The sequence below is a fragment of the Falco peregrinus genome, chromosome 3, assembly GCF_023634155.1.
Source record: "Falco peregrinus isolate bFalPer1 chromosome 3, bFalPer1.pri, whole genome shotgun sequence".
Lineage (NCBI taxonomy): Eukaryota > Metazoa > Chordata > Aves > Falconiformes > Falconidae > Falco > Falco peregrinus.
Genome location: NC_073723.1, coordinates 111,101,331 through 111,126,345, shown reverse-complemented (window position 1 = coordinate 111,126,345; position 25,015 = coordinate 111,101,331). Strand labels below are relative to the sequence as shown.

The 25,015-nt window shown below is 53.9% G+C and overlaps 1 protein-coding gene across 2 annotated transcripts in view; it reads right to left on the bottom strand.

Moving 5' to 3' along the window:
• Positions 1–25,015, bottom strand: part of IGSF21 (immunoglobin superfamily member 21) — a 41,368-nt gene that overhangs the window by 974 nt on the left and 15,379 nt on the right. Inside the window, exons 2-10 of one of the 2 annotated variants that reach the window (XM_055800731.1) lie at positions 18,477–18,589; positions 10,483–10,604; positions 6,257–6,375; positions 5,772–5,887; positions 5,066–5,513; positions 1,712–1,797; positions 1,303–1,495; positions 1,165–1,203; positions 465–724 (exon numbers count right to left, since the gene is read on the bottom strand). In XM_055800731.1, coding sequence (XP_055656706.1) covers positions 651–724; positions 1,165–1,203; positions 1,303–1,495; positions 1,712–1,797; positions 5,066–5,513; positions 5,772–5,887; positions 6,257–6,375; positions 10,483–10,604; positions 18,477–18,589 — 1,310 coding nt within the window. In that variant the 3' untranslated portion in view covers positions 465–650. Of the gene's footprint in view, positions 1–464; positions 725–1,164; positions 1,204–1,302; positions 1,496–1,711; positions 1,798–5,065; positions 5,514–5,771; positions 5,888–6,256; positions 6,376–10,482; positions 10,605–18,476; positions 18,590–25,015 lie in introns of those variants that run through there. The other variant, XM_055800732.1, reaches the window with a different exon arrangement.

Here is a 25,015-nt window from a genome sequence, read left to right as displayed (position 1 = left end):
GACACGTGCTGCCTGCTCATGCGTGAGCGCTGACATTTTGGGTTGGGAGCTGCCTGTCACTAGAGATTGACTGTCCAGCCCGGGACAAGTGGTGTGCACAGTGCCTGTCTTCCATCAGAGCCGATTTGCCCCAACCGAGGTCCGGATAAGGCCGGTGATCCGTGGCTTTCGGGCTCCCAGCACCGCTGTCCGCGTGCGTGCGAGCTGAGCAGGGCTTGTCCCCAGCATCCCTCATGCTGGGGACATGTGTCTTACTTACCCCGGGGAGCTGAGACCCTGAGCAGCTCGGTGCAGTGGGAATGGTGTAAACAGAATTTTCCAGGGGAAATCTGGTCTTTGCATCATAGACAGTCCCCCGCCCCCTCAAAGACCTTGCAAAACCGCTGGGTACCCCAAGATGGTGCTGGGTTACCCCAGCACAAGGCAAAACATTAAGCACAGCCTTCTACTGGGGGAGATTTTTCTTTTTCCTTTTAATTAAATTGTCTGAGGAAGCCAAGACACAGACAGAAAGAGACTGAGACTGTAAATAGTATAGAAAAAAAAAAAAAAAAAAAAAAAGAGAGCAAGAGAAACCGATTGACGGAGGTGTAAATGCTGGGTGGAGCCGTACGGAGGAAGAGGAGGAGGAGGAAGAGGCAGGCAAAGCTTCACGTTAGCTCCAGGATCACTGTTAGGGTGAGTGCCAAAACTAGTCTGAAGCCGCAGTGGCCGGTAAGTGAACCTAGGCAGGAGGAGAAAAGGGACGGGGAGTTTAGGGGGCTGTGTCTTGGTGTTTGGGTTCAAAGCAGGATGGAGTCATCACCTTTTTGTGGGGGGGCATCCCCTCCTAAACTTGCTATGGAGCTTGCGTGGGGCAGGCGGCAGGTCAGGGATGGTGTGGAGAGCGTCCACAGGGCCCCTTTTGGTGCAAGGACATCCCTGCTGCTAAGGGCGAGGGCTTAGGGCGGTGCAAGGAGAGATGGCCAAGGGCTTGGGGTGATGCAAGGAGAGATGGCCAAGGCAAGGAGAGATGGCCAAGGGCTTGAGGCGATGCAAGGAGAGATGGCCAAGGCAAGAAGAGATGGCCAAGGGCTTGGGGCGATGCAAGGAGAGATGCTCTCTGCATGGTCCTTCCCTCCCTGGGGGATTTTGGGTTGAAATACCAGTGCCATCGCCACTCACCATTGGAGTCCTCTGTTCCTCTGGGAATATTTGGGTTTTCTAATGGGAAAGAAACAGCAGAGACAGTTTTGTTGGGGGTGGAGGGGAAATGAGTGAGGATTTATGGAGGGAGGGGTGCCCCCCGTGGTGCCACCATACCGAAAACGATGAGCCGGGTGTGGGTGTCGGTGGAGCCCAGGGGGTTCTGGGCAGTGCAGCGGTACATGGAGCCGTTGAGCTCGGCCGGCACCCGCTCCAGCACCAGCTCCTTGCCATCATGCTCGGCGCTGCCATCGAGAAGCCGGCTCCCCACCCGCGTCCAGGTGAAGAGGGGCTCAGGGAAGACTTCATTCTGCAGGGAGACGGGCGTAGGGAGTGAGCAAACCCTGTCCCGCGCCTGGAGCAAGGGCTGGGCACAGCCAAAATGCCCAGGGGTGCACCGATGTAGGGGCCAGGATGCAACCCAAGGCCACCAAGCCAACCCCATCAAGTGCTGGCGGGATGCGATGCTGTCCGTCGGCACAGCATTGCCCCACCCCCGGCACTGGGGATGGATGGGGGAGCTGACCTGGAAGCCCTGCACCAAGATCCGCACGGTGTCACCGACGCGGGCTCTCGTCGGGGTCATTGTGATCTTCGGGCCCTTGGGAGCAACTGCAAGGAAGGTGACAAGAAGGGATGTCAGCAGAGCCCAGTATCCTGTTGCCGGTGGGCGCCCTTGGCTGGGATTAATGGTGGTTTGATGAACGGTTGGGGGTTGGGGGGGCAGCACAGCGTGTGCCGGCCCAGGGGGAGCTGAGGACTCGGTGATTGATGGACAGGCTGAGGGATGTCCACATGACTGATAGACAGGTACGAAAGGACCCTACAGGCAGATGAACGGGAAGACTGCGAGATTGATGGATGACTGTAACGGGATGCGTTGATGGTGAAGGACATACTGACTCGTCAAGCCCTCCTCTGCTCACAAACAGGGGTCAAGAGGGGTCAGGCTGGTTTGAAGCCACAGAGATGGGCTCCTCAGGAAAGCATCCCCAGGACAAGGTGGCCTTGGTGAATCGTGCCCAAGTGCTACTAGCATGGGAGACAGCCCCAGTGCCTTGCTGGCACCAAATGCCAAGGACACAGCCCTGCAAAAAGGAGGGGACCCCTCTTCCCATGCTAGACTTGGGGTGCCCTTGGCTGGTGCAGTGAGGGGACAAGCAGTGATGCAGCCAGCCGTGGGGAGGTGGTGACACCATGCCAGGTCTGCTCCTTGCTCCCAGCTGGGTGGGGGTTGTGTGGATGTCCCTCCTGGCCACGGGTGGGATGGGACAGCCCCAGGAGCTGCCCGGTCTTTGCGTGGAAGGAGCTTTTTGCATGCTTGAAGGGGAAAACGGGCAGAAGGGAGGCTGTGCATCACCAAAACTGGCTGTGTCACCCTTTGCCTAGCTAAGCACCGCCATGGAGGGGACAGGCTGAGCCTGGATGTCACCCTGGCATGACACAAAGGGAAAAATAGCCACCAGAAAGCACATCAGTCTGTGGTGGTGGACACTGGCCTCTGGAAAGAGCATCCATGCCCCTGGATGTTCTGCAGGGACATGCGCCAGAGGCCGTGGCTGTGCACCTGGACTGCAACATCCATGCAGGATGCGGCCCTCCGGTGTTGGAGCAGGGTGGATGGACTGCAGAGGATTACACTGTGCTAGGGGTTGTACCGAAGGTTAGCGTTTTGGACCGAAGCAAGTGGCTTGTCTTAGTTTCAACGCAGTTTTTTTTGAGAGTGTATTATATATATAGTGTATATATACTTATAGATAGGGAGGGGGCTAATGGAGGATCTGCTGCCAAAACTCTGGGTGTGGATGGTGGTGAGGGGCACAGGCTGGAGGCATCTTAGGGGATGAGGGGGGCTGTGGATTTGGAAGGGGTGGTGTGGAGAAAGCTTTGCCGCTACAGCTATTGGAGCCACTGGGGAAGAATTAGCAAGCCATCAAGGTCTTGGCCTCATGGGGAGACCCAGAGGTGGACACCGAAGCCCGACGAGCTGCAGAAGGTGTGAAAATGCAGGACTTCAGTAATTTTTTGGCTGGTTGTATTCTGGGAGAGAGCTTTAATGCTCGTAGGGGAGGAACAGATAATGGAGGGCCCTCTATTAGCAAGAGAGCTGCTGCTCTCCTTGTTGACTGCCAACCTCCCGTTGACCTTCTCATCGCTGCCAGCCTCCCACTGATTGAGGTGGTTGATGAGCTGAAGAGAAGGAGCACCAGCACCGAGAGGCTTGTGCGCACTTAAGTCCGTGCCAAAGACAGGTGGAAAGCCAGCGGGGCAAAGGCCACCGGGAGCTGGTGCGTCACCACTGAGCCAGCCAGCTGAGTGTCCTACTTGGCCAGGAGCAGAGCCCAGTCTTCTCCACCCGGCTCGAGGGCAGGAAGGCTGGAGCAGCCTGCCCAGGAGGATGCCCTGAAGCTGAGGCAATCCCTGCGGACAGCTCAGCCTCTTCGGGCGGGGAACCCGCAGAAGGTAGAGGAGCCCCAGCCAGGGTAGGAGATTGTGTGGGGCAAAATGAGAGGTCCCCACTAACCTGCTCACTGGCTCCCGTGGCCTCTTGAGTAGCTTCTGCTCCTCCAGCATCATGGGCACGCTGGGAGCCAACGGGGAGACCCTGGCTTCAATCCCACCACCCTGTCACAGGGCCCCACCAGCCCCACAAGCTGCCCCTCTGCAGGGCTAACCTAGCCCCTCCCCACGGGGATGAGCTGGGTGGTGATGGCCAGCAAGGGTTATGGCATGTCCTTAGGTCTTCCGGGACCAGGTATAGATAAATGGAGGTGACATTACTATGGGGTGAAGGTGGCTCCCCCCTCCCCACAACAGGATCCCGGTCCAGAATTGCTCCTCCATCCCATCCCCTCCCAGGGTTACACCCCACAGGAGGTAACACTGAGGAGCTACCACCTCCCCACCTGCCCTGCAGGCACCACCAACACCAGGTCCCCCAACACAGCCCCCCCAGCTCCTCGCTCATCCCTACATCCAGCCCTGGCTCCCCCTAAAACCAGCTCCCCTGCCCTGGTCCTGCACCATCCCCCTGTATCCAAACACTCATCCCCTTCTCACCAAGGGGGCTTCTCCCAGCATAGACCCTCCAAAAGCTAGGGCTGTGTCCACATCAACCCCTGCCACTAACATTGCTGCCTTGCTCCGATACCCCAGGACCCTCAGTTCCCCCCTCCCAGCGCCACACACCACCCCAGGACCCCCACTGCCTGTGCCTACAGCCCCCTCCCTCCCAACCCCAGCCCTACGTCAACCCACAACCCCCACCCTATAGCATCCCCCATGGCTGGGGGGCCCTCAGCACCCCCTTCTGCAGGGAGGGGGCTTGCTGCCCTTTACAGGGCACCCTGAGGCTATAAGGACTTGGGTGGCAGCAGCCCCCACAGCCTCTTTACTTACCTTCCCCCATGCACAAGGGCTCTGCACCCCATAGACCCCAGGACCCCCCCCCCCCCAGCACCCCTACAGCTAGCACCCACCTCTGGCTCACCTCCCAAAACTGCCCTCGCCTTCCAGCACCCCCTTCTGCCCCGCACAGCTCCACCATGCTCTGGCTCACCTACACCACACAGCAAAACCCTTCTCTTGCCTGATGGACCCCCCCCAAAAGTCCCTGCCCTCCACCCTACATTTGGGGAGCCCTGGCAGCGCTGCCTCCTCTCATCGTGCAGTCCAACATGGCACCCTGCTTTGGCTGGCAAGGTGCCTGAAACCCCCCCGAAGAGAAAAGCAAAAGTGCAAAAAGCAAAAATAAAAGAGGGGAAAAAAAATGTTGCAAAAACCGTTGCAACCCATTGCTAAAAAAAATCTGCAAAAAATAAAATAATTTAAAAAAAAAGTCAAGAAATCCCCCAAATTTATTCGCGGTGGCTGCGCTTACCAAGTGTCACCTCGGACTGCATGGGCATGGAGAGCGCCGGGTGCTTCACCTCACAGCTGAAGAGCGCCTCGTTGTCAATTTGGGGGTTCAGGGTCCAGGTGAGGGTGGCCCGCGCCTCCACCGTCCCATCGCTGACGGGCGCGTGCGTGTGGCGGAAATAGTAAATGGGCTCCGCCACGTGCACCCACCGCGGGAATTCCCGGCTTACCACCGTTTCGGGGATGGTTTCGGTGACGGAACCCCGCTCGGCTGCCAGGCCCCGGGGGGGATCCACCGTGGCTGGGGGTCGCCCGCCTCCCACCTCTCCTTCGGCTGCCAGTGATTTCGGCACCTTGGTGTCATCCAGGTCGCGGTGAAGGAGGTTACGGGGTGCCCAGCTCCCGGCGCCGGCCGGCGGCTCCGGCAGTGGGGTGGCCTCGATGGGCTCCCCATCCCGTTTGAAGTAGACCTGCATGGGGACAAAAGGGGAGGTGAGCCCGGTGGGGACAGCCACTACCCCATACATCTTCAGCATCCCATCCCCTTGGGTAGCTTTGGATGGAGCCCCTTCCCAAAGTCCCCGTGGAAAGATGCTGCAGGGCAAGATTTCAGCAGCAGGCAGCTATTTACCTTATTTTGCCTCCAAAAGCAGCACATATTTTGTATATTTTTATATTTATGTTTGCTTCATATATACATATGGAAGATAACCTCCCCAGGGGCTCACCAGTGGGGCAGGCTTCCCACCAGAGACCACACACACCAGGGTGAAGTTCTGCGCCTGGTAGCGGCTGAAGGGTGCCGGTGTGTCAGCGGCGAGCACTGAGATGGAGGTCGGAGGAGCTGCCAGGAACAGAGCCGGGGCATTAGCATAGAATCCTTGACAGCCACCCATTTCCATGCTCATCCCCGTCCTCATCCCTGTGCCCATCTCCGTGCTCATCCCCGTCCTCATCCTTGTGCCCATCTCCATCCTCATCCCCGTGCCCGTCTCCATCCTTATCCCCGTACTCATCCCCACGCCCATCTCCATCCTCATCCTTGTCCTCGTCCCCATCCTAATCTCCATCCCCATTCTCACCTCTGTCCCCATCCCTGTCCCCATCTCCATCCCCAGGGAGAGGAAAATGAGCCAAATCCCTGCTTTCCCCCCACCCTGCGCCCCCGCCGTTGTTTCCCCTCCCGCCCCACCCAGCCGGGGGTTGCATTCACCCATCACATTGAGGAATATGTTCCCGGAGGCCAGGACCACTTTCTCCCGTGTGGCTCGGTCGTAAATCCCCACGTGACACTCGTAGGGACCGTTGTCTGAAATGCGAACCTCGGGGAGCCTGGGGAGGAGAGACAGGGCTCACCACTCGCTCCATCCCAACCCTGTCTTCCCGGGGGATGCAGCGGTCTGCATCCGGATATCAAGGCATCGGATGGGGTTGCTTTTTGCCAGCGATGGGGATCAATAAACTATTAATAACTGCAAAGGCTGCAGGAGAGAGCTGTGTAATGCGGTTTAGCAGCTGGAGTTTACCGGCACTGACAGCTCCTCGGGAGGGTAAGTAATTGCATTATTGAAAGGAGAAGTGTGCAGGAGGTAAAGGCACCGCCGAGAGCAAAAACCCACGAAGCATGGACAGTAAATGCCTGCGAAACGCCGATGTTAAAGGCTCAGCACCAAACATTACAGACCGCTTGGGTGATGCAATGGCTGTAGCAAAGCGTGGTGGATGAAAAGCATCAAAAGCCCAAACTCCAGAGCATGTTTCGATCAATATATTATCTACATTCTTTATATAGCTATAAAAAAAAACAAACCAGAGGAGAGGAAGAGACATGCAAAAGGATCAGTGCTGCTGGAGGTGGAAATGCTCACTTTGGCTGCAAAGGAGCCACTCTGCTGAGCAGCAGCATCCCGTCCTGCCAGCTGGCAGCATCCCACCTCACCAGCAACCCACCTTGCCAGCCAGCATCATCCCACCTCGCCAGTCAACAGCATCCTGCCTTGCTGACCAGCATCATCCCACCTCACCGGTCAACAACATCCCACCTCACCAGCCGGCAGCATCCTGCCTCACTGCCAGCAGCATCCCACCTTGCTGGCCAGCAGCATCTCACCTTGCCGGTAAGCACCATCCTGCCTCACCAGCTGGCAGCATTCCACCTTGCCAGTCAGCATGCCTTGCTGACCAGCATCATCCCACCTCACCAGTGGGCAGCATCCTGCCTTGCTGGCCAGCAGTGTCCCACCTTGCCGTCAGCAGCATCCCACCTCACCAGCCAGCAGCATCCCACCTTGCTGGCCAGCATCATCCCACCTCACCGGTCGACAACATCCCACCCTGCCAGCTGGCAGCATCCTGCCTTGCCAGTCAGCAGCATCCCACCTCACCGGATGGCAGCATCCCACTTTGCTGGCCAGCAGCATCCCACCTCACCGGCCGGCAGCATCCCACTTTGCTGACCAGCAGCATCCCGCCTCACCGGCCAGCAGCACCATCCTGCCTTGCCAGCCAGAAGCATCCCACCACAGCAATAAGGATGGGAGCAATTCCTGCACGGAGCACCGGGCAAGCCACTCCCAGCTTACACCCCTGCTTTTCCAGGCAACCCCAGATGTGACTTGCGGGGCTTCCCCAGCCGGGGGGAAATCCAGTACTGGTTTGCCGGATCCTTCCTGAAAGCCCCTGGCCACCTTCCCACGCTGTCTCCTCATCGTGCGAGCCCCCCGCCAGCACAAACAAGCCCCTGTTGAAGTGAACAGTCGCTTGGCAGCTCCTCTGAATGGCCACAACGCTTTCAACTCAGCCTCCGCCATCTGTTCCAGCCTCTAATTACCCACGCACGGAGCGGGAAATCATCCACACCCTTCGTTAGTGGGGCGCAGGAGCGTTCGGTCCCTGCCAAGCTGGGGACCGTCTCCATCCCGGCAGCTGCCCCTTGCCACAAAGGACCAGCCCTTTGGGTCTGTGTGCAGATTTGGGTGTAAAATGGTCCTAATGGGGTTGGTTTGACATTTCTACCATCAGTGAGGACCAGGGAGAGGGGACCCTCAGCCCCGCAAAGGCAAACCGCCGCCTGTCGTGTCCTTTTGTGTCCTCTAAACACGCTGGAAATAAGGAAAGAAAATTATATAGATATGCATAAAGCAATGCCTTACTCGACGAGGGTGCGTTTTTAATCAGAGGAGGAGGAAAAAAAAATTAAAAAAAAAAAAAAATCCAGGCTTGGATATCTCCCGGCTTTGCTCTTCACATCTGAGCAGGCGGCGTTCAAAGCCGGTATGAAAAGCGGCAGCGCCGGCAGCCCTCTGCGCCGCGCAGATAAGGGCTGCGCCGCCCGGGATAACGCTCCGTGGGACGGCACTGACGTGACCGTGCCATTACAAAGATTAAAAAAAAAAAGGAAAATACAGAAGGGTAAAATGAAAGGGGAGAGAAAAGCTGAGTGCAAACGGCTGGGAAGTGACTGACCTATCACCAAACCCTTCCTGATATTGCTCCTCTTCTTCACCAGAGCCGAGATAAGGCAGGACCCCCCCCACCCCCGGCAAGCAACAAGCCAATGATTCAGAAAAGAAGCTCTTTTTCATACCCTCTGAGAAATATCTCCTTTCTCCGCAGGCAAGTTGCTGTTTTCCTCTGAAAAAAGGCTACTGCGTGAAAAGACTTTTTACCGCGAACATCCCCGGCTCCACGGACGATTTGTCGGCACCGTGCCGACGATTACCGAGGCTTTTAAGTGCCTGGTCCTAGGGCAGTGAAATTTTCTGCTCACAAATTCTATTAGTTCTACAATACGTGGTGAAAGGGAGAAAACCAGAGGGTTTTGTGCCCCAAAAAATAAAGCAGCTGCTTTGCCTTGCCAGGACGGTGCAACATGAACGTGGCACGTCCTCGTCCCATGCCCAAGGGATGCTCGTGGTCTCCCGCTCCGTGCACAGGGGATGTTTTATTCCGGTTTAATTCCCAGCTTTCCTAGTGCTCCCTGCTAGAGAGGAGCAATGGCCAAACCCAGCGCCGAGCGAAACCACCGGGTTTATGGCAGGCAAGCGAGGCTGTTGGGTTAGGGGATGTGTAATCCCTTCATGAAGCCGCCAAAATGTTCTTTGAACAATAATTAGTTGTGTCAGAAATTTGTACATCATCCGAGCGAGCAGCTGAGTGGATCCTGTGCTACACGGGGAAACAAAACTCAAGGAGCGGAGCAGTCCCTGAGCATCGCCTGAACATTGCCCTGAGTAACCTCTGAGCATCGCCTGAACATTGCCCTGAGCAACCTCTGAGCATTGCCTGGGCATTCTCTGAGCATCCCCCTGAGCAGCCTCTAATTCTGGCCCGAGCAACCCCTGAGACCTCTCTGAGCAACCTCTGAGCACGCCTTAAATCCCTGAGCATTTCCTGATCATCTTCCTGATCATCCCGAGCACCTCCTGCGCAACCTCTGAGCATCTCCTGACCCTTCAGAGCATCCTCCTGAACATCCCAAACAACTCCTGGGCATCCTCTGAGCATCTTCTGAGCCTCCCCTGAGCATCTCCTCTCCAGCCCCGCTTTCCTGCTTTTCTCCACTCTATATTCACGTTTATTCCCATGCAGCCCACCTAACACCCTTGCTCTTTCTTATAATAAAACAATAGCTCTGAGTGTAGCAGAAAAAAACAACAAAAAAACCTCCAGAAATTCAAATTTCCAAGAATTAGAAAGAATTTAGCACTCGCACACATGCTCATGCAATGGGACAAGCCCTTTCCAATCCATCCACGGACACTTGCAGGTGCAAAGCATCACATCACCTCGAGGAAACAACTGCATTTCCCCCACCGTACACAGAATTTTTATTATCCCATGCTGGGAAAAACGAGCTTTGAAATCCAATTAGCAAATTCTAATTTAAAAAGGGAACAAATAAAAAAAAAATTGCAAAAATAAATACTTCACCTCAGCTTTTTTTGCTTTGAATTAAGTCTCCCCGTGACTTTTTTTTTTTCCAGGCTCCAGTTTTGTTTTTATAACACTGGCAATAAAGCAAGTGTGTAATTAGTAATAAAGCTGACACTCCTGCAAGTGATTTCGCACTTGGAAGAAAAGCAAAGACAAGCTTCCATGCTGCCTCTTTTATATATATATAAATTTTTTTTTTTCTTTTGGTTTGTTTTCCCAAGTCTGGTGTTTCTCTGCCCGTTTTCACCACTGGAAATCTCCACCAATGTCACCTTTTCCCCTGGGACAAGCAGGACTCTGGGGACAGACCTGGGCTATTTGGTGATGATAATTTCTTTGCAATGCGATGAATCCCCGCCGACTGCCAAAGGCGAGACGTTGAGTACTGCCCTAACACCCTCAACTACCCCAACATGGGGAAAAAATTCCTAAAAATCAGAAATTCCTAAAAATTGGCATTAAAAAGCAGCCGGCATCCAAAGGAGGCGACATAGGGTGACTTACCGCACGGTGGACTGGTAGACCAGATCCTCCCGCTTCCGATAATTTTCCATGTGTGAGAAATTGGTGGAGAACATGGCATCGAAGGTGAAGATCTTCTGCTTGATGGTCCCACCATCGGTGACCTGCCAAAAAACCAAAAAACCCAACCCCAACTCGTCTATGAGATGCTCACGGTCACCCTTGCAAACACGGGAGCAGCTCTGCACCCACTTTTTAAAGTTCTCAATTATTTTAAATTTTACTATCTTTATTTTTACACATTTTTTTTAAATGTATTTTAAAATATTAATAGATTGTAACTTTAAAAATAGTTTTAATAGTTTCATTAAGAGCCAACAAATATTATTTCATTATTATGACCCTGCTGAGACTAAAACCTGCGTGGTTATCGCATCACCAACCCCTCTCTCCAGCCACTCACCAGGGTTGTAATTTTTAAGTGGAAAAATGTTCTTTTTAGGAGCAGGGAAGGCTCGTTTCTTCCCTGTGTCCCTCAGCGCCTTCAGATTTATCTCCCCCTCTTGTGAGGTGCAAAGTTTAATACAAAACCAAGGAGGCAAAGGCAGAGGGCAGCGACGCAGAGGAGAGAGGCGCATTTTGGGGCTAAACCACCTCAGATTGATCCATTAGTGGGTTAGAATAGTCATTTTTTTAAAAAAACAAACCAGGTGCACGAAAAAAGGGATTTGGGGGATTAACTCCCCCAAACCCAGCATCTCCCAGGGAGAAGCCCCCCTCTCCCCACCCAGCGCTTCTCACTCCACTTGGGCAAAATCCAACTTTGATTCCAGATTTTCTCTTTCTCCCCCTTTTTTTTATGGCAAAAAGGCCAGGGGCGGGGGGCAGGAAAAAAGCTGACACTAAAACCACCTCTTCAGATTTATTTGCCGAGGCTGAGGCTTTTATTGCAAAGAAAATACACACTGGCACGGATGCGGGATAAAGAATTGCAAGACGAATTATCGTAGTTGTAAATCTCTGGCCTTGGGAACGATGGGAAGTTTTCAAGGACGCGCCTGACTTTTCCCGACTTTTATTTACACGCTGGGGTGGGTTTGGGGAGAAGCCTCCAAGCTGCTCCCAGATCGAGAAGCAATTTGTGGATCATCTCAAAGAGTTTTCCAGGGATTATTTTGGGGATGCAACAGAGCCAGCTGCTGCACAGAGGGATGCTCTGGGGAAGGGGAGCGGTGGAGGTGATGCCCCATGGACCAAGCCACGGTTCCCTGGCACGTCTGGACAGCTGTGGGCAACGCCAGGAAACATTGAGCCAGATCCAAGGATGGGAGTGCAAAAATGCAGCTCCAAGCATCACTCCTGCCACTGCTCACCCCCCAGGACCCCCTGCATCCCCCCAGGGATGCACAGCAAGGGAAGATGCCCCAGCCCTGTTGCATCCTCAGGGGATTACAGGCAGTTAATAGGCTCCTATGAAAAGGCACATAAAAAATAGTCTCTTCCCAGGGATTAGACCTACTTTTAGCCTTTTATCTGTGCCCTGGGGTCGATTTTTTTGGAGAGGAGCTACATATAAAATTGCAGGTGAACCCACGGGGGGGGGGGGTGTGGGGGAGCAGCCAAGCCCAACGCTTCTTGCTGGGGAAAAAAAAAAAAAGGACGAGAATTCAGCAGCAGCTGACGGTGACTGCCCCAGATTGTGCCCACCCTGAGGAGTGGGAGGAGAAGGGGCACAGGGAGCAGAAAAGGCACGTTTAAGCAGCGCGAGGCTGCCTGCTGCATTATTTATAAACCCCAGTAAAAATCTTATTTCTGACACAAACCCGGCGATTGCCACAGCGCAGGGATACTTTAACCCCCGGCTCCTTCCCACCCCCACAGGGGCAGCCCCCTCCTGCCTCTCCCCCCGATGCACTTCAGCTGGCCGGCGACCTGCTGCCCCCAGATAACGCTGGCACCATTCGTGTCGCCGCAGCCTCTCGCCGGGATGCTCGGTGGGCTGCATAAGCACTGGGGAGCGATGCACAGGAGGGCGAGGGGGTGGCGGGGAGGGGCTCTGGAGGGTGAGGAGGAGGACTCCACAGCACCCTGGGGAGCAGGGCTGGGCTCTGCTCCAGCCACCTGCACCCACTCCTGCCCTGGGACTGAATGCAGCCCCTTTGCCGAGCAAATGCAACGAGCACTTGCTATGGCAAGAGGGAAAATACCCTGAAGGGGCTGCAAGGGGCGACTGCAGCACTGCAAGGGGTGACCGCAACGCTTAGCGTGCTGTAAGGGGTGACTGCAACGCTGCAAGGGGCAACTGCAATGCTGCAAGGGTGACTGCAATGCTTAGCGTGCTGTAAGGGGCGACTGCAACACTGCAAGGGGTGACTGCAACAGGCAACTGCAACGCTTAGTGCGCTGTAAGGGCGACTGGGCGACTGCAACACTTAGTGTGCTGCAAGGGGCGACTGCAACGCTGCAAGGGGTGGCTGCAACGCTCAGTGTGCTTCAGTGGGCAGCACCAGCGTGTGCAGCATCCCCTGGCTGCACCCAAGCCCATGCCACAGCCATGGAGAGAAACGCATCATGTTAGAAAACCCCTTTTTTAGATTTTTTTCTGATTCCCCCCCAACCCGCTTGAGCACCTGCATTTAGCTTGGCTAGTTGAAATCCCTCCTCCTGCCCTGCCCTGGCTGGAACACTCAGTCCCACCTTGCTCAGAGCCACCCCAAACGCTGCCACTGGCAAATCTGCTTTCCAAAAAATACAAAGCAGTTCATATATCTGCCCAAACCCAGATGCTTTGGATCCCAGAATGAGGATCACAACCTGACTCCATCCCCCAAAGGGCAGCACCCACGCCGACACCCCCCTCTCCAGCATCGCTAAACCACGTGCACGAGCAAATCAATATTGCACGAGGGTTGTGCAATTTTGGGAGGCGCAGCCCGAGCTCCCCACTGCCGCGCCGGAGCGATGCCCTCTCCCAGCGGTAATAGAAAGCTCAATAAACTCTGCTGATGCTTGTGACCTTCTCTCCCTGCCTGAGCATGAGGAATTAAGAGAGTTCCCCATACTGACATTTAAATTATCATCTCCGAGGCGCAGAGACGACCCAGCCGGCGTGTAGATGAATGGCACAAGTCAGACCTCGCGCAGCCACCGGCCCGAGATCTCTCCATCAGCAGCTTTGCTCAGATTTTAGAGAATTTCTCCCCAGCTGTAAAACTTCAGTTTTTTCCCTAAAGGGAAACAGGTTTATAAATTGGAGGCACAATCCCCTGTAAATTGGCTTGGTTTGAAAATTTGGAGGGGGGATGCAAATTTCTGGGAGATGTTGTGCAGGAGCGAGAGGTGATAAGCAGCATCCCGGTGCCTGCAGCCTGGCTGCTCCCGAGCATCCCCGACCCAGCACCCCCAAACCTGCCAAGGCTCCGGGCTCTTCTAGCAGCACCGGACAGTGCAGGAAGGGCTGGCAACAGCCTCAGTGTGCCGGGTGCCCTTCGCTTGGCTCCTCCACCCCGTCTTCCCCCCCCTCTGGAGCCAATGCTGCTCTGAGCAGTGACTTTATCACTGTCACCAGCAACATTTCCCACTCGGAGCCACCGTGGGAGACGCCGGCCGGAGCTGTAACGTCTCATTTCCCCTAATGGGCAGTGGCAGAGGAAGCCCCTGCGGGGACTGCACTTTGTCACCATCGATCAGGCGGCTCCAAGTGGCACTGCCGACATCTGTAAAGCATCAGCCCCCACTTGCTGTTGCCGCGGGTTTTGGAGGCCCCCTGGCCTTCGCCAGGAGGGGACCAGCCTGATGAGCTCCTCCGTGGAGCAAAACGCTTTGCAATCCCCATGCACCGAGCCGGGGAGCTTAAAAACCAGGAGCTGTTGCATGAAGGATGGGGAGAACGGCTTGCAGGGGGGATCGGGGGACCTGCAGGGTCCTGGGGTGCATCCCCTCACCTGCAAAGGCCACGTTAATGCGTGCTATGGAGCTAAGTGCTCATGCATGGGTGCTACGGAAAGTGATGCTTGTGCACTGTGGGTGCTACAATGAGCAATGTGCACCATGGGGACTATGGAGAGAAACACCTGTGTATGATGGGTGCTACAGAGAGCAATGTCCATGCACCATGGGTGCTCAAGAGAGCCATGCCCACACACCATGGGTGCTACGGAGAGCAATGCCAACACACCATGGGTGCTACGGAGAGCAATGCCTGTGTACCACGGGTGCTACGGAGAGCAATGCCCATGCACCACGGGTGCTATGGAGAGCAATGTCTGTACACCATGGGTACTACGGAGAGCAATGTCTGTGTATCATGGGTGCTACGGAGAGTAATGCCCATGCACCATGGGTGCTCAGAGAGCCATGCCCACGCATCATGGGTGCTATGGAGAGCAATGCCAACGCACCATGGCTGCTACAGACAGCAATGCCAACGCACCATAGCTGCTACAGACAGCAATGCCCAAGCAAGGGCACTGCCGACAGCAACACCAGCCGCAGTTCTGCGGTTATTTTCCTTCTTCCTAATTAGACTGAGCACCAAACTCTAATTAATTGAGGCAGAGTGACTGCCCCCAGACCCGAGGGCTCCCCTCCACCCCCGGCTCTCACTGCCATACATCCCCACGCCAAGCCCCCAGCCCCCACCCGGCAGCGGGACGGCAAGCGTGGGAGCACGGCTCTCCACCAGGGAACCAGGCTCGACCCTTGCCTGCCACCAAAAATCTGCAAAACACTTTTTTGCAATTACCACCACCTCGCCCGAGCCCCCGGCTGCGTGTACAGGCTGGCTGCTGCCGGCTGCCTGCTTCCCTGGCACTGCCAGATGTCTGTACAGAGCCAGAACAGACACTCAGAGGATTTACCCTCCCTCTCCCGCTCCTGTATTATGATTTCTTTTTTTTTTAGAGCTCTGCACTGCTGCAAAAAGTAATTTTCTCCCTCCCCATCCTTTGCCGCGGCGTGGCAGTGACCATACTAATCAGGTCTCGAGCACGACCCCCAAGACGCCTGCGATGGGAGGCAGCTAACAGCCTGACAGCTCCGAGGCTTCCCGGACTCATTACAAGCTCGTTTGCAAGGATGCCACCACCCTTGTCTCCTGCAAGGGTTTTCGGGCCCTTGACTAAGGCACAAGAGGTTCAGACCCATGTCTGCACATGTTCTCAGGCAAATCACACCTTCTGGAGATGAATTTAGCGTGGAGGGGGGTGGATGAATATTAATTAACACCTCTGCAGATGGTAGGTGTTGCTGTTTACACCGTGAAAAAGCCCCTTTGCTCATCCCGGGTCTCCTTGAGTCTTCTGCATTTCAAGTGACCTGGAGTGGCGGCTCATGCCCAGGGGGTTTTCTGGCCTGAGAAAAAGGTTGTCCCTTGCTGTCACCCCCGCTCGCTGGCCCAGGGGCTCCAGGGGAATTGCTGGAGAGGGGTTCTGGGGGTGCTGGTTTGCAGCACGGTGCTGCTCGGCAGGGTTTTACCCACCTTACCCGTGGTAAGGAGCCCCTCCGTGCCTCACAGCCTTCAGCTGCGCTGCCTGTGCGCCCTCCCCATCGGTTAATGCATGCACCCCGATGTGCTGGGCATGCACCCCAGGGCTTATGCGTGCTCCTGATGGGTTATGCACACCCCCCAACTGTTTGTGCACGCATCCTGATGGGTTCTGCACGCCCCAGATGAGTTACACACGCATCCCAACGGGTTACGCATACACCCTGATGGGTTATGCACACACCCCGATGTGCTACGCATGCATCCTGATGGGTTATACATACTCCTGAGGAGTTATGCACTCATCCTGGGGGTTAATGCGTGCACCCCCGCGGGTTAGGCACGCTCCCAACAGGTTATGCATGCACTTTGATAGGTTATACACGCACCCTGATGAGTTATGCATCCACCCCATGGGTTATGCACGCTCCTGACGGGTTGTGCCCACACTTTGATGAATTATGCATGCTCCTGTTGAGTTAACACAAGCACCCCACAGGTTATGCGCCCACTCTGCACCCTGATGGGTTATGGCTGCACCCCAAGGGCTATGGATGCATCCCATGCCCTACACCAAACTGCTGCCGTCAAGTTTGCTGCTGCACTCCCTCTCTTTTGCCTTCCTCCCCTCCATGCAACCTGATGTGCACCCCTGGAGCAGCTCTGCACCTTCAAACTCAATGAGCTGACTCTGCTCCCCGTAAAATAAACCAAGGGAAACTGGCGCCCCAGCGGGTCCCCACACCACCCCGCTCCGCTGCTCCAGCACCACGCACAAAGACGCCGTTAGGATGATTTACAAATGGTATAAATATAACTCTGCAGCCCCAGCATCTCCACCCTGGCTTGGCCGAGACCATCCATCACCTCCTGCATGGGGAAGCTGTGACTGGCACTTTGGGCAGCTGCAAAACTCCCTGTGTGAGACAAGAAAGGGGGGGAAAAAGGCAAAAACCCCCTAAAATCAGGAGGGAATTTGGGAAATCCTGAGATGCTCTATGAAAACACCAACTTTCTGAATGCGGAAAGCTCCCTGGGAAAGGAGAAAGAGGAGAGGGAGTAAAAAACCTGGAAGAAAGGGGGATTTGCGGTGAGAAAAAGAAAAGCTGGGTTATTTTTTCCCCTCCTGCTCTCTCTGTGCTTTCTCAGAGCGTAATTTGCTCGGCCGCCCCGGCGCGTCATCCTCTCGCCGAGGGCTCCAGCATCCCTCTGCGCAGGGGGGATTATGCAAATCCAGCCCCAGCTTGCAAGAAAGTGGGTTAATCCAATATTACCGAGTGGAAAAGGGAAGGAAAAACCTGGTGGAGACGGCAGCACCAGCAGAAGGAGCACCAGGCAAAAAAACTCCTCGCCAAAATAAGGGGGAGACAAAGACAATTGCAAGCTGTAATTCAGGGTTCAGGACAGTGTTTGGTTTATATTTTCATATTTCCCTGCTTGTATCACTTACACACGCAAACACAGGTATTTATAGCAAACAATGGCCAGGACTCGATGGAAATACTCCTGTGCACGCACCACGCTCCGGCAACGGAATATACATCAGTCCGGAGAGCACCTTTTCCTATTTATACACCTGCCTGGATGCAAGGAAGAGCTTTAAGGCAGAGATGCTCCTTGTTTAGGGAGCAGAGAGATGACAGTAAAACCATGAAAAAATACCCTCTGGTGAAGGGCAGCCGTTTCATCCCACGCCACCAGCCCAGCTAGCTTGCTCTTCGCCTCCTCCGTAAGCAAACGTGCAAGCAAAGAGCCGAGTTTTTCTCATCCTGGAAAAGTTCAAGCTGTCTCCGATCAGACCACCATGGGGGTTTTATTTTTGTTTGGCAGCTTATCCTGAAATTCCCCAGAAAAAACCAAACCCACTGCTCTGGACCATTATAGCTGAGGCTGGATCCAGGCTTGGTGCAGATGGGAGCGATACTGGTAGGGGGGAAAAGCTACAGCCTCCAACGCCCCCCTCCCCAGATAAAACCAGATGCTCCAAGTCCAGATCAGCATCCTACATCTGTGAGTGTTTTGGGGACAGGGATGGGAAGGGGCAAGTTTTTTTGGGGAGGCTTGAAGAGCCCAGCACTGCTCCCAAGCCCCAAACACCCTCAATTTCACATCATTTCCCATGTTGCACGAAAACCACCCTCTTTTTTACATTGTTTCACACTCAACATGCAAATTCTCTTTGCACAGCGGTGCTGACCCCAGCCCCTGGCTCCCCAAACCCAACTAGCACCAACCCTGGGTGCAAAGCCCCCAGCACCAAACTGAGCCTGCCAACCCCAAATCCACCCAGAAAAGGTAACAGAACACCTGGAAAAAGCCTCCTGGAGCCCTCCAGCTGACTGCAAAACCATTTTACATCTTTCCCCACCCAGGTTTTTCAAAGGCCAGCCTGCCAGCCTGCTCCACCGCATCGATATTCCCGTCAGCGAGAGCACCGTCTGCCTTTCTCTCCACCATCCAGCCTTGACCTTCTGTTGTACAGGAGCAAAGCAGGCGGGTGGCTTCGTGTCCCTGTCCCCAAGGGCAGGGAAGAGGCACCGGCACCGCTTACCCGGTACCAGACGATCTCCCGCATCTTCCCATCTGTCTTGAAGTTGCATTTCAGAGTGACGGCATCTCCCACCACCACGGGTGGCAGCGGCTCGATGCTGACCGTCAGGTAGGCTGGAAAAGTTAAATAAAAAGGAGAAAAAAAAGAGATGTGAGCTGCTGGGTAAGAATGGTGCAGGGGGTGAAAACACTGTTCTCCTATAGTTTTACAGGATTAATAATACTCTGCCATGGGGAGCAAACGCTGGCTGCAATCCACGTAGAGGTAACACATGGGCAAGCCCATCACTGTGGCATCTTGCCCCCTTGCAGCGATGGATTTTGCCTGCTCCCAACGCACCAGCAAGGTACGAACTGGAGAAAATCCTTCCTGACCTAATTTACCAGCTTATGGCACCAAACTGCAAGGACTGACGGTTTCGCTGCTTCTCTCCCCCCAGCTTTGCAAAAACTGCCCATGTTGGCCCCAAATACACCCTGGGCGGCCGGATTTTGAGGCTCGTCTTGGTCCATGCACAAAGCTCTGAGCCCCCCAGCCCCCCTCTCCTGCCTGCAAGCTCAAGCCCATCCTTCCTATGAAAATATTGGCTTCCACTTCCCCTCCACCATCATCGCTCCACACCGGTTCCCTCCCCATCGCAGACCAAGGTCCTCCACCCCGCGCTTGCTTTAAAACCCTCTTAAATGACTTATTCCTTACGGGAACGGGTCCAACAGATTCATCAGAGGATGTGCAAAGCCCAACCTGTGGTTTTACAGCCCAGCTCTGGCCGACAGCCTGCCCCCTCCCCATCTCCCCCAGCGCTGGATGCAGGATCTGTCCTTGCAGCAGAGGGAAAATCAGAGCCCGGGTGGTTCCGTCTGGCCGTTTTCTCCCTGTTTCCCCTCAATTTGCTGCAAAGCTATTGCAGGAGCACAGAGCAGCCGGGGTCGGGAGGGCAGGCAATTGCATTTCTATTTTATTTTCCTCTATTTCCTCTGCTGCTCGAAGATGCCAGATTGACAGCCTGCCAGATCCCAGCCTTTCTTTAGCACCATCGCCCAGACCGCACCCATTCCACACCATCTGCAACCAAGGAACCCCAAAACAGCCCTTAACCCACTGCAGAAATCCATATTATTATTATTTTTTTTAATTACTGCTTGCATCAGGTGGAACAGCAACATAGGAAAAGCTCAGAGCACCTGGAAAACGGCAGCAGGTTTGGAAATGGGGCTGCAGGAACCGAGGCTCCTTTGCAGAAGACGCCCCAAAAGAGGGGAAGGTGACTTTATACAACCCACTGCCAGCAATACGAGGCTTGCATCACTTGTAAAACAAGTTGCTGGTGTTTTGGCAATAAATCTCAGCCACGACCTGTGGGAGAGCACGCTGCACGCCCACGTGCCTACTGCAACAGCAAGGCAGCGTGGCCCAGCATATTGAACACGGGGCTCTAAAAGTGAAGAAGCCCTCTTTGTGCTGCTTTTTGGGGGGGCTGCAACAGCAGGTTTGCTGCTGCAACCGGCTGGATTCAAGGAAATTTGGAAAAAGGGGATTTTTTTGGGGTGGTGGGGAGTACTGGAGAGTGCTTTGCATCACTACACAGCATGCACACGGGGAACAGCAGCACCAAGCAGGGATGGGGAGTAAATTAAAGGCTGTTTTCAGCCCTGAAAAAGTGCACAGCAAGATGGATTTTAATATTGCACCTCTGCAACCCCAGCCTGACACCTTCCTCCTTGCTCACAGCAATCCAAATCCTCGACAGCAGCTACCACCCTCATTCGGGACCAGCTTCTTTCCAGCCTCTCTCCTTGGCTGGACAGGGTTTATTTTAGCAGGCTAAAGTGGGGATTAATTCCTGGTGGCTGCCGACGCAGCACGCGGGCCCCTCAAACGGGGGGCTTTGCAGATATGGAGAGGCTGCGGTGGGCGAGCGGAGTGAGAGGAGGAGCGGGAGGGATGCGGGGAAGGTCAGGTGAGGTCTCGCAGCGGGTGCCCCAATTCCCCCGCTTTGCTTTTGACATTTCCAAAAGCGAGATGAGCAACAGGCATGAAAGCAAAGGGAGGGGGACGAGCAAACAGTTTGCAGCACAATGGCATCTGCCCAAAGGAAATCCAGGATGGATTCATGCCGGGGATGAAGCTCCCATGTGTGCAGAGAAGCTCTGCCTCTTCATCAACCAGCGCTGGGAGCCTCTGGGCGAGATTACATCTCCCTCCTGCCCCCAGCGCAGATCAGCGGGGCGATTAAATAAAGCTGGCGGCAGAAGCGATGGGTGACAAAGACAGAGTTAAGATTGCATTTTCCCTCGTGCCTGCAATTTACCGAGATACAGGAGTACCCGGCTCTTAACTGCAGCATCTCCAGATGGTTCCCCATCCCTCTTCCTGTGGCTTTGTCCTTCAGACCCTGTGCACAGCAGTGGGGAGCCAGGAGCATCCCCACCCCCGTACAGCCAGGATTTGGTAGTGTTTAGACCATCTTCTGATGGTTGGTGGCTTTTTAAAGTAAAAAATTGCCAAGCTTGGGGTGGTCCCAGCCACCAACCTCCACTCACGTGCAGCAGCTGCATTGGCCCAAGCGTTTATCCAAGCAAATTCCCCACACACATCCCCAACCTGCACCTTCTAGATGGCCCAAAAAAACATCAAAAAGGGCTTTTTTATTTTTGCTCTGCTCCCTCCGCATGCTGCAAATCCATTTTGAGATGGCAATGGGGCTGCAGCCCACCAGCTCCCACCGCTCCACCAAGTAATGCAGGCTCGGCTGTGCTGGGAGGACACTGGTCCTTACCAATACCAGAGTGTAACCACAGGATGCTCCTGAGCTTCTCCTGAGCAGATCCTGCACGGCAAAGCCGATGCTCTGGAGCTCCAGGATTTATTGCACCAGTGCCGTGGGGGACAGGGATGGGACAGGGGGTTGATGATGGAGCCCCAGCAATGCCTGGAAATGGATGGAAGGTGGAAATTCACCCAGCTGAAGAGCAACAGCTGCCCAAATGCTGAGCAAAACCATCCCAGAAGATGGGAAAAGAAGGAAGGAAAGAGCATGATCAGGAGAGCAGAGAGAAACAGATGCGCAGTCCCCAGAAGAGCCAGCCCCCCAAATGCTAAGGATGTGCGTAGGGGCGGGGGAAAAGCAGGGAAAATAAAGCCAGGTGCCAAAAAATAAAGCAGGAATCCAGATGGAGCTGTCCAAAACCTGCTGTTTTGCTGTGGTTGTGTGAATCTCATCCCCCATCCCCCCCCTGCCTTTTGCTTTCCGACAGTGGAGGATTGCAAAGTGTCACCACTCCTCAAAATCCCCAGTTTGGTCCTTTTTCTGGATTTTTATGGGTAGAAGAAACCAGCGGTTACAGGTACTGCTGAATTTTAAAGGCTATTTAAATGGGGCTGAGCATCAGATTTGCACCTCCAAAGGAGGAGCCCAATCCAACATCTCCATCATCCTCTGCATTATCAGCATCCCAAAGGCAGCTCCGAAACCCGAGGCTCCTCTCCTTCCCCTTTGCTCTTTTTAAATAAGACATATTTCATAGAAAAAGCTGTGCCGGGCCACCCTCTGATTAGATTCTGACCTATGGAAATTCAGCCCTCTGATTAGATCGCATCCCTGGGGAGAAAAGAGTATTTTTGCTAGTGAGCAGTGGGAACTCTTGCGACATCCAGTTTAAGAGAAAAAGAGAAAAAAAAAAAAAAAAAAGAAGGGGGGGGGAGGGGAGGGGGGAAGGGAGAGATAAATGAAATGTCCTTTTAAATCAGGAGTGACACATTAATAAAAGGAGCACATTGTAACATGCTCACTGCTTTCAATTACAAAATAGCTGCGAGGGAGGAGGCAGGTTTCGCCCCGGCCGTGGAAGCAGAGGGCACAGCCAGGGGCTTCCACCAAGGTGCTGGCAGAAAGCCCCGTCCCTGCCCCACGGGAGCATCCTGCCGGGGATTTGTGCAGGTGAGAGCAGCTCAGCACCCCACAGAAAGCTCTCTTGGGATGCAGCACACGCGGCTGAACCCCCCAAACAGGCTGAGGTTCCCCGTGTCCTGTTGAGCAGGAGCGAGAGAGTGGCTGGGTGGGTGGCTGGCAGTCACCCAAGGGCAACCCACCACAGCACCCCTGGGTGTCTTTGAAAACTTTGGAGAGATGGAGCTTTTTAGCATGTCCCAGCACTGCAAAGCGACCCTTCCGCATCTTCCCCATGTGCCTGATACTTTCTAACCTCCATCTAAATAAGTATTCATTTATTAATAACCAACCAGAGCTCCTTTTCCTGATTTCTCACCTCCCAAATTGCCAACTCAAACCAACAATGGGCTTTACCCCTTCGGGACGTGTCCTCGAGGTTCAACCTGTCCCCATCCTTGCGCTTGGGGATGATCATTTGGAGCAGCAACGGCATTCCCAGGGACCAGAGAGGAGCGATGCCTCGGGATGGAGCCGGGGACAGGACACGTGGGGATGCAGCTGCCCCATCTGCCCCCGCTGTGCCCCCCCCACCCTTCAGGTGCTGACACGTCCCCTTCAGTGGAGGCGACAGGGAGAGATAATATTAACACATCATCATTTTAATCAGCCTGTGATTAGTGGGGCTCATACATAATTCACGTCAATTTCTCCACCACTTTCCAGCACTCACTTTTCCGAGCCAGGGCCAGGACGGTAATTCAGGGTGCAAACACAAGGAGGGGGGTGGGGGAAAAGGGACCAGGACCCCCCTAATCGGCGCAGGGCTGATTTTCATCCTTTTCCAGGATTTAAGGCATTTGCTGCTCCAAGAGGCATTTTGCCCCTTGCAAAAGAGCCAGCTGGGATGCTACAGCATTGCAAAACACCCCCCGAAAAAGCAGGGAGCGATCCTGCTCCCCATTAGCCACCCGAGGAAGATGCTGGCCAGCTCGAGGGAAGATCCCCAGCACGCAAAGGTTCGCAGCCATGCAGGAAGCCCCAGGGACAGGGATGTCACCCGCCGCACGCCAGGGCTGAGGACCATTAAACAAACGCGCTTTGACTTGCAGCACTTTGCAACATCTTGTTCATTAAAGATTAAACGCCAGCAGTTGCTCCTGTTCCTGTGAGCACAGCAAATACCTTCTCCCTCCCTCTCCGGCTCCGGCAATGCCTTATTTATGATATTCCAGGACGATTTACAATTATAATGTGGTGCTACCTCTCCTCGCTAACCCAAGAGGGCTGCAAGGGGCAAGAACCGGTGAAGGATTCACATCTGTCCCAACCTGGCATGGCCAAATTTTGCTGAATCTTGAGCTTTTCCTCCTAGAGAGCTGCTGCATGGATTATTAGCTTTTTTTTCCAAATGCAGGAATAAGTGTTTTAATACAGGTTCAACCACAGCAAGTGGAATGGGATGTGACAGATGGACTCAGCATCGCGCTTCCAAAAGAGACAGTCATGTCGTGAAGGAAAAAAAATGGGCTGGGGGAGCCCATTTGTATTTTTAAAAGCATGAACTGCTTGAGTTTTCCTTGCATTTTCAGCTTTTCCTTCAAGAAAACCAAAAGCCGAACAGCAGCAGGGTTGAGCATCCCCAAACCCACCACTGTCCCCCCCAAACTGCGCTGGCTTTTGCAAAACAGGGTTGTTCCATGAAATAAAACCACAAAACCCGGCATCACCCATCGCGAGGAAGAGCCCTGCTGGCGGAGAGCAAATTGTATTAATACTGTGTAAATAGGATATTAACAGGCCGACCAAACAATTAAGAGCCGGTAATTAAAATTCATCTTCCTTCACACCACGGTGTATTAAAGTACAAACATTTAATTAGATGCCTCTTACCTCATCCATTTGCATAAGTGGGAGGAAACACTTTGCAGCTGTACCTGTAATTACTCTTTATGGGGGTTGCTGGACCAAACCAGTCCCTAAATCTATACGTACTGCAGCACCAGGGAGATGCACAGAATATACAGGGACTATATATAGAATATTCTTGGGTCCATTTTTCTCTAACTGAACAGGATGCAATAGGCACACCGCACCTGACAGATCCCATGGATGTATCTTGTGTCTTGTTAGCTCTTTGTAATGTAAATCAATAATTTTAATCAATACATCGACTGAGGGTGGCCGGTTTGGCCTTTTGACCCCTTTTAAATCAAGATTAACTGAGAAAAGCACTTCACTGGGGCTGCTGGGGACAGGCAGCCCCTGAGGGGACTGCTTCAGTTAGGATTTCACGATCAAAATGTGTCAGAGCTACAAAACGATGAAGCTTTACTGGTCAAATTTTATCACCGTGCCCCAATCCAAAGCTTTTCTATAATGCAAATGTATAACGCAAAACCCAGACCCCAACGATTTCAATGCTGGTGCCAAAATCCAGTTGAGACGGGACTTTTGAGCACTGCCCACAGCTTTCCTTTTTTTTCTTAAATCCTAGCTTTCTCCTAGAAAAAAAATATCCTAGTCAAAAAGAAATTTTTGATTTTGTGTCCTGCCAACGTACCCAACACCACTTGTGTGCAGCCGTCAGCATCACCCAGAGCATCTTCGGCTCTGAGCAATCACGGAAGGGCTTCCCAAAAAGTGATGT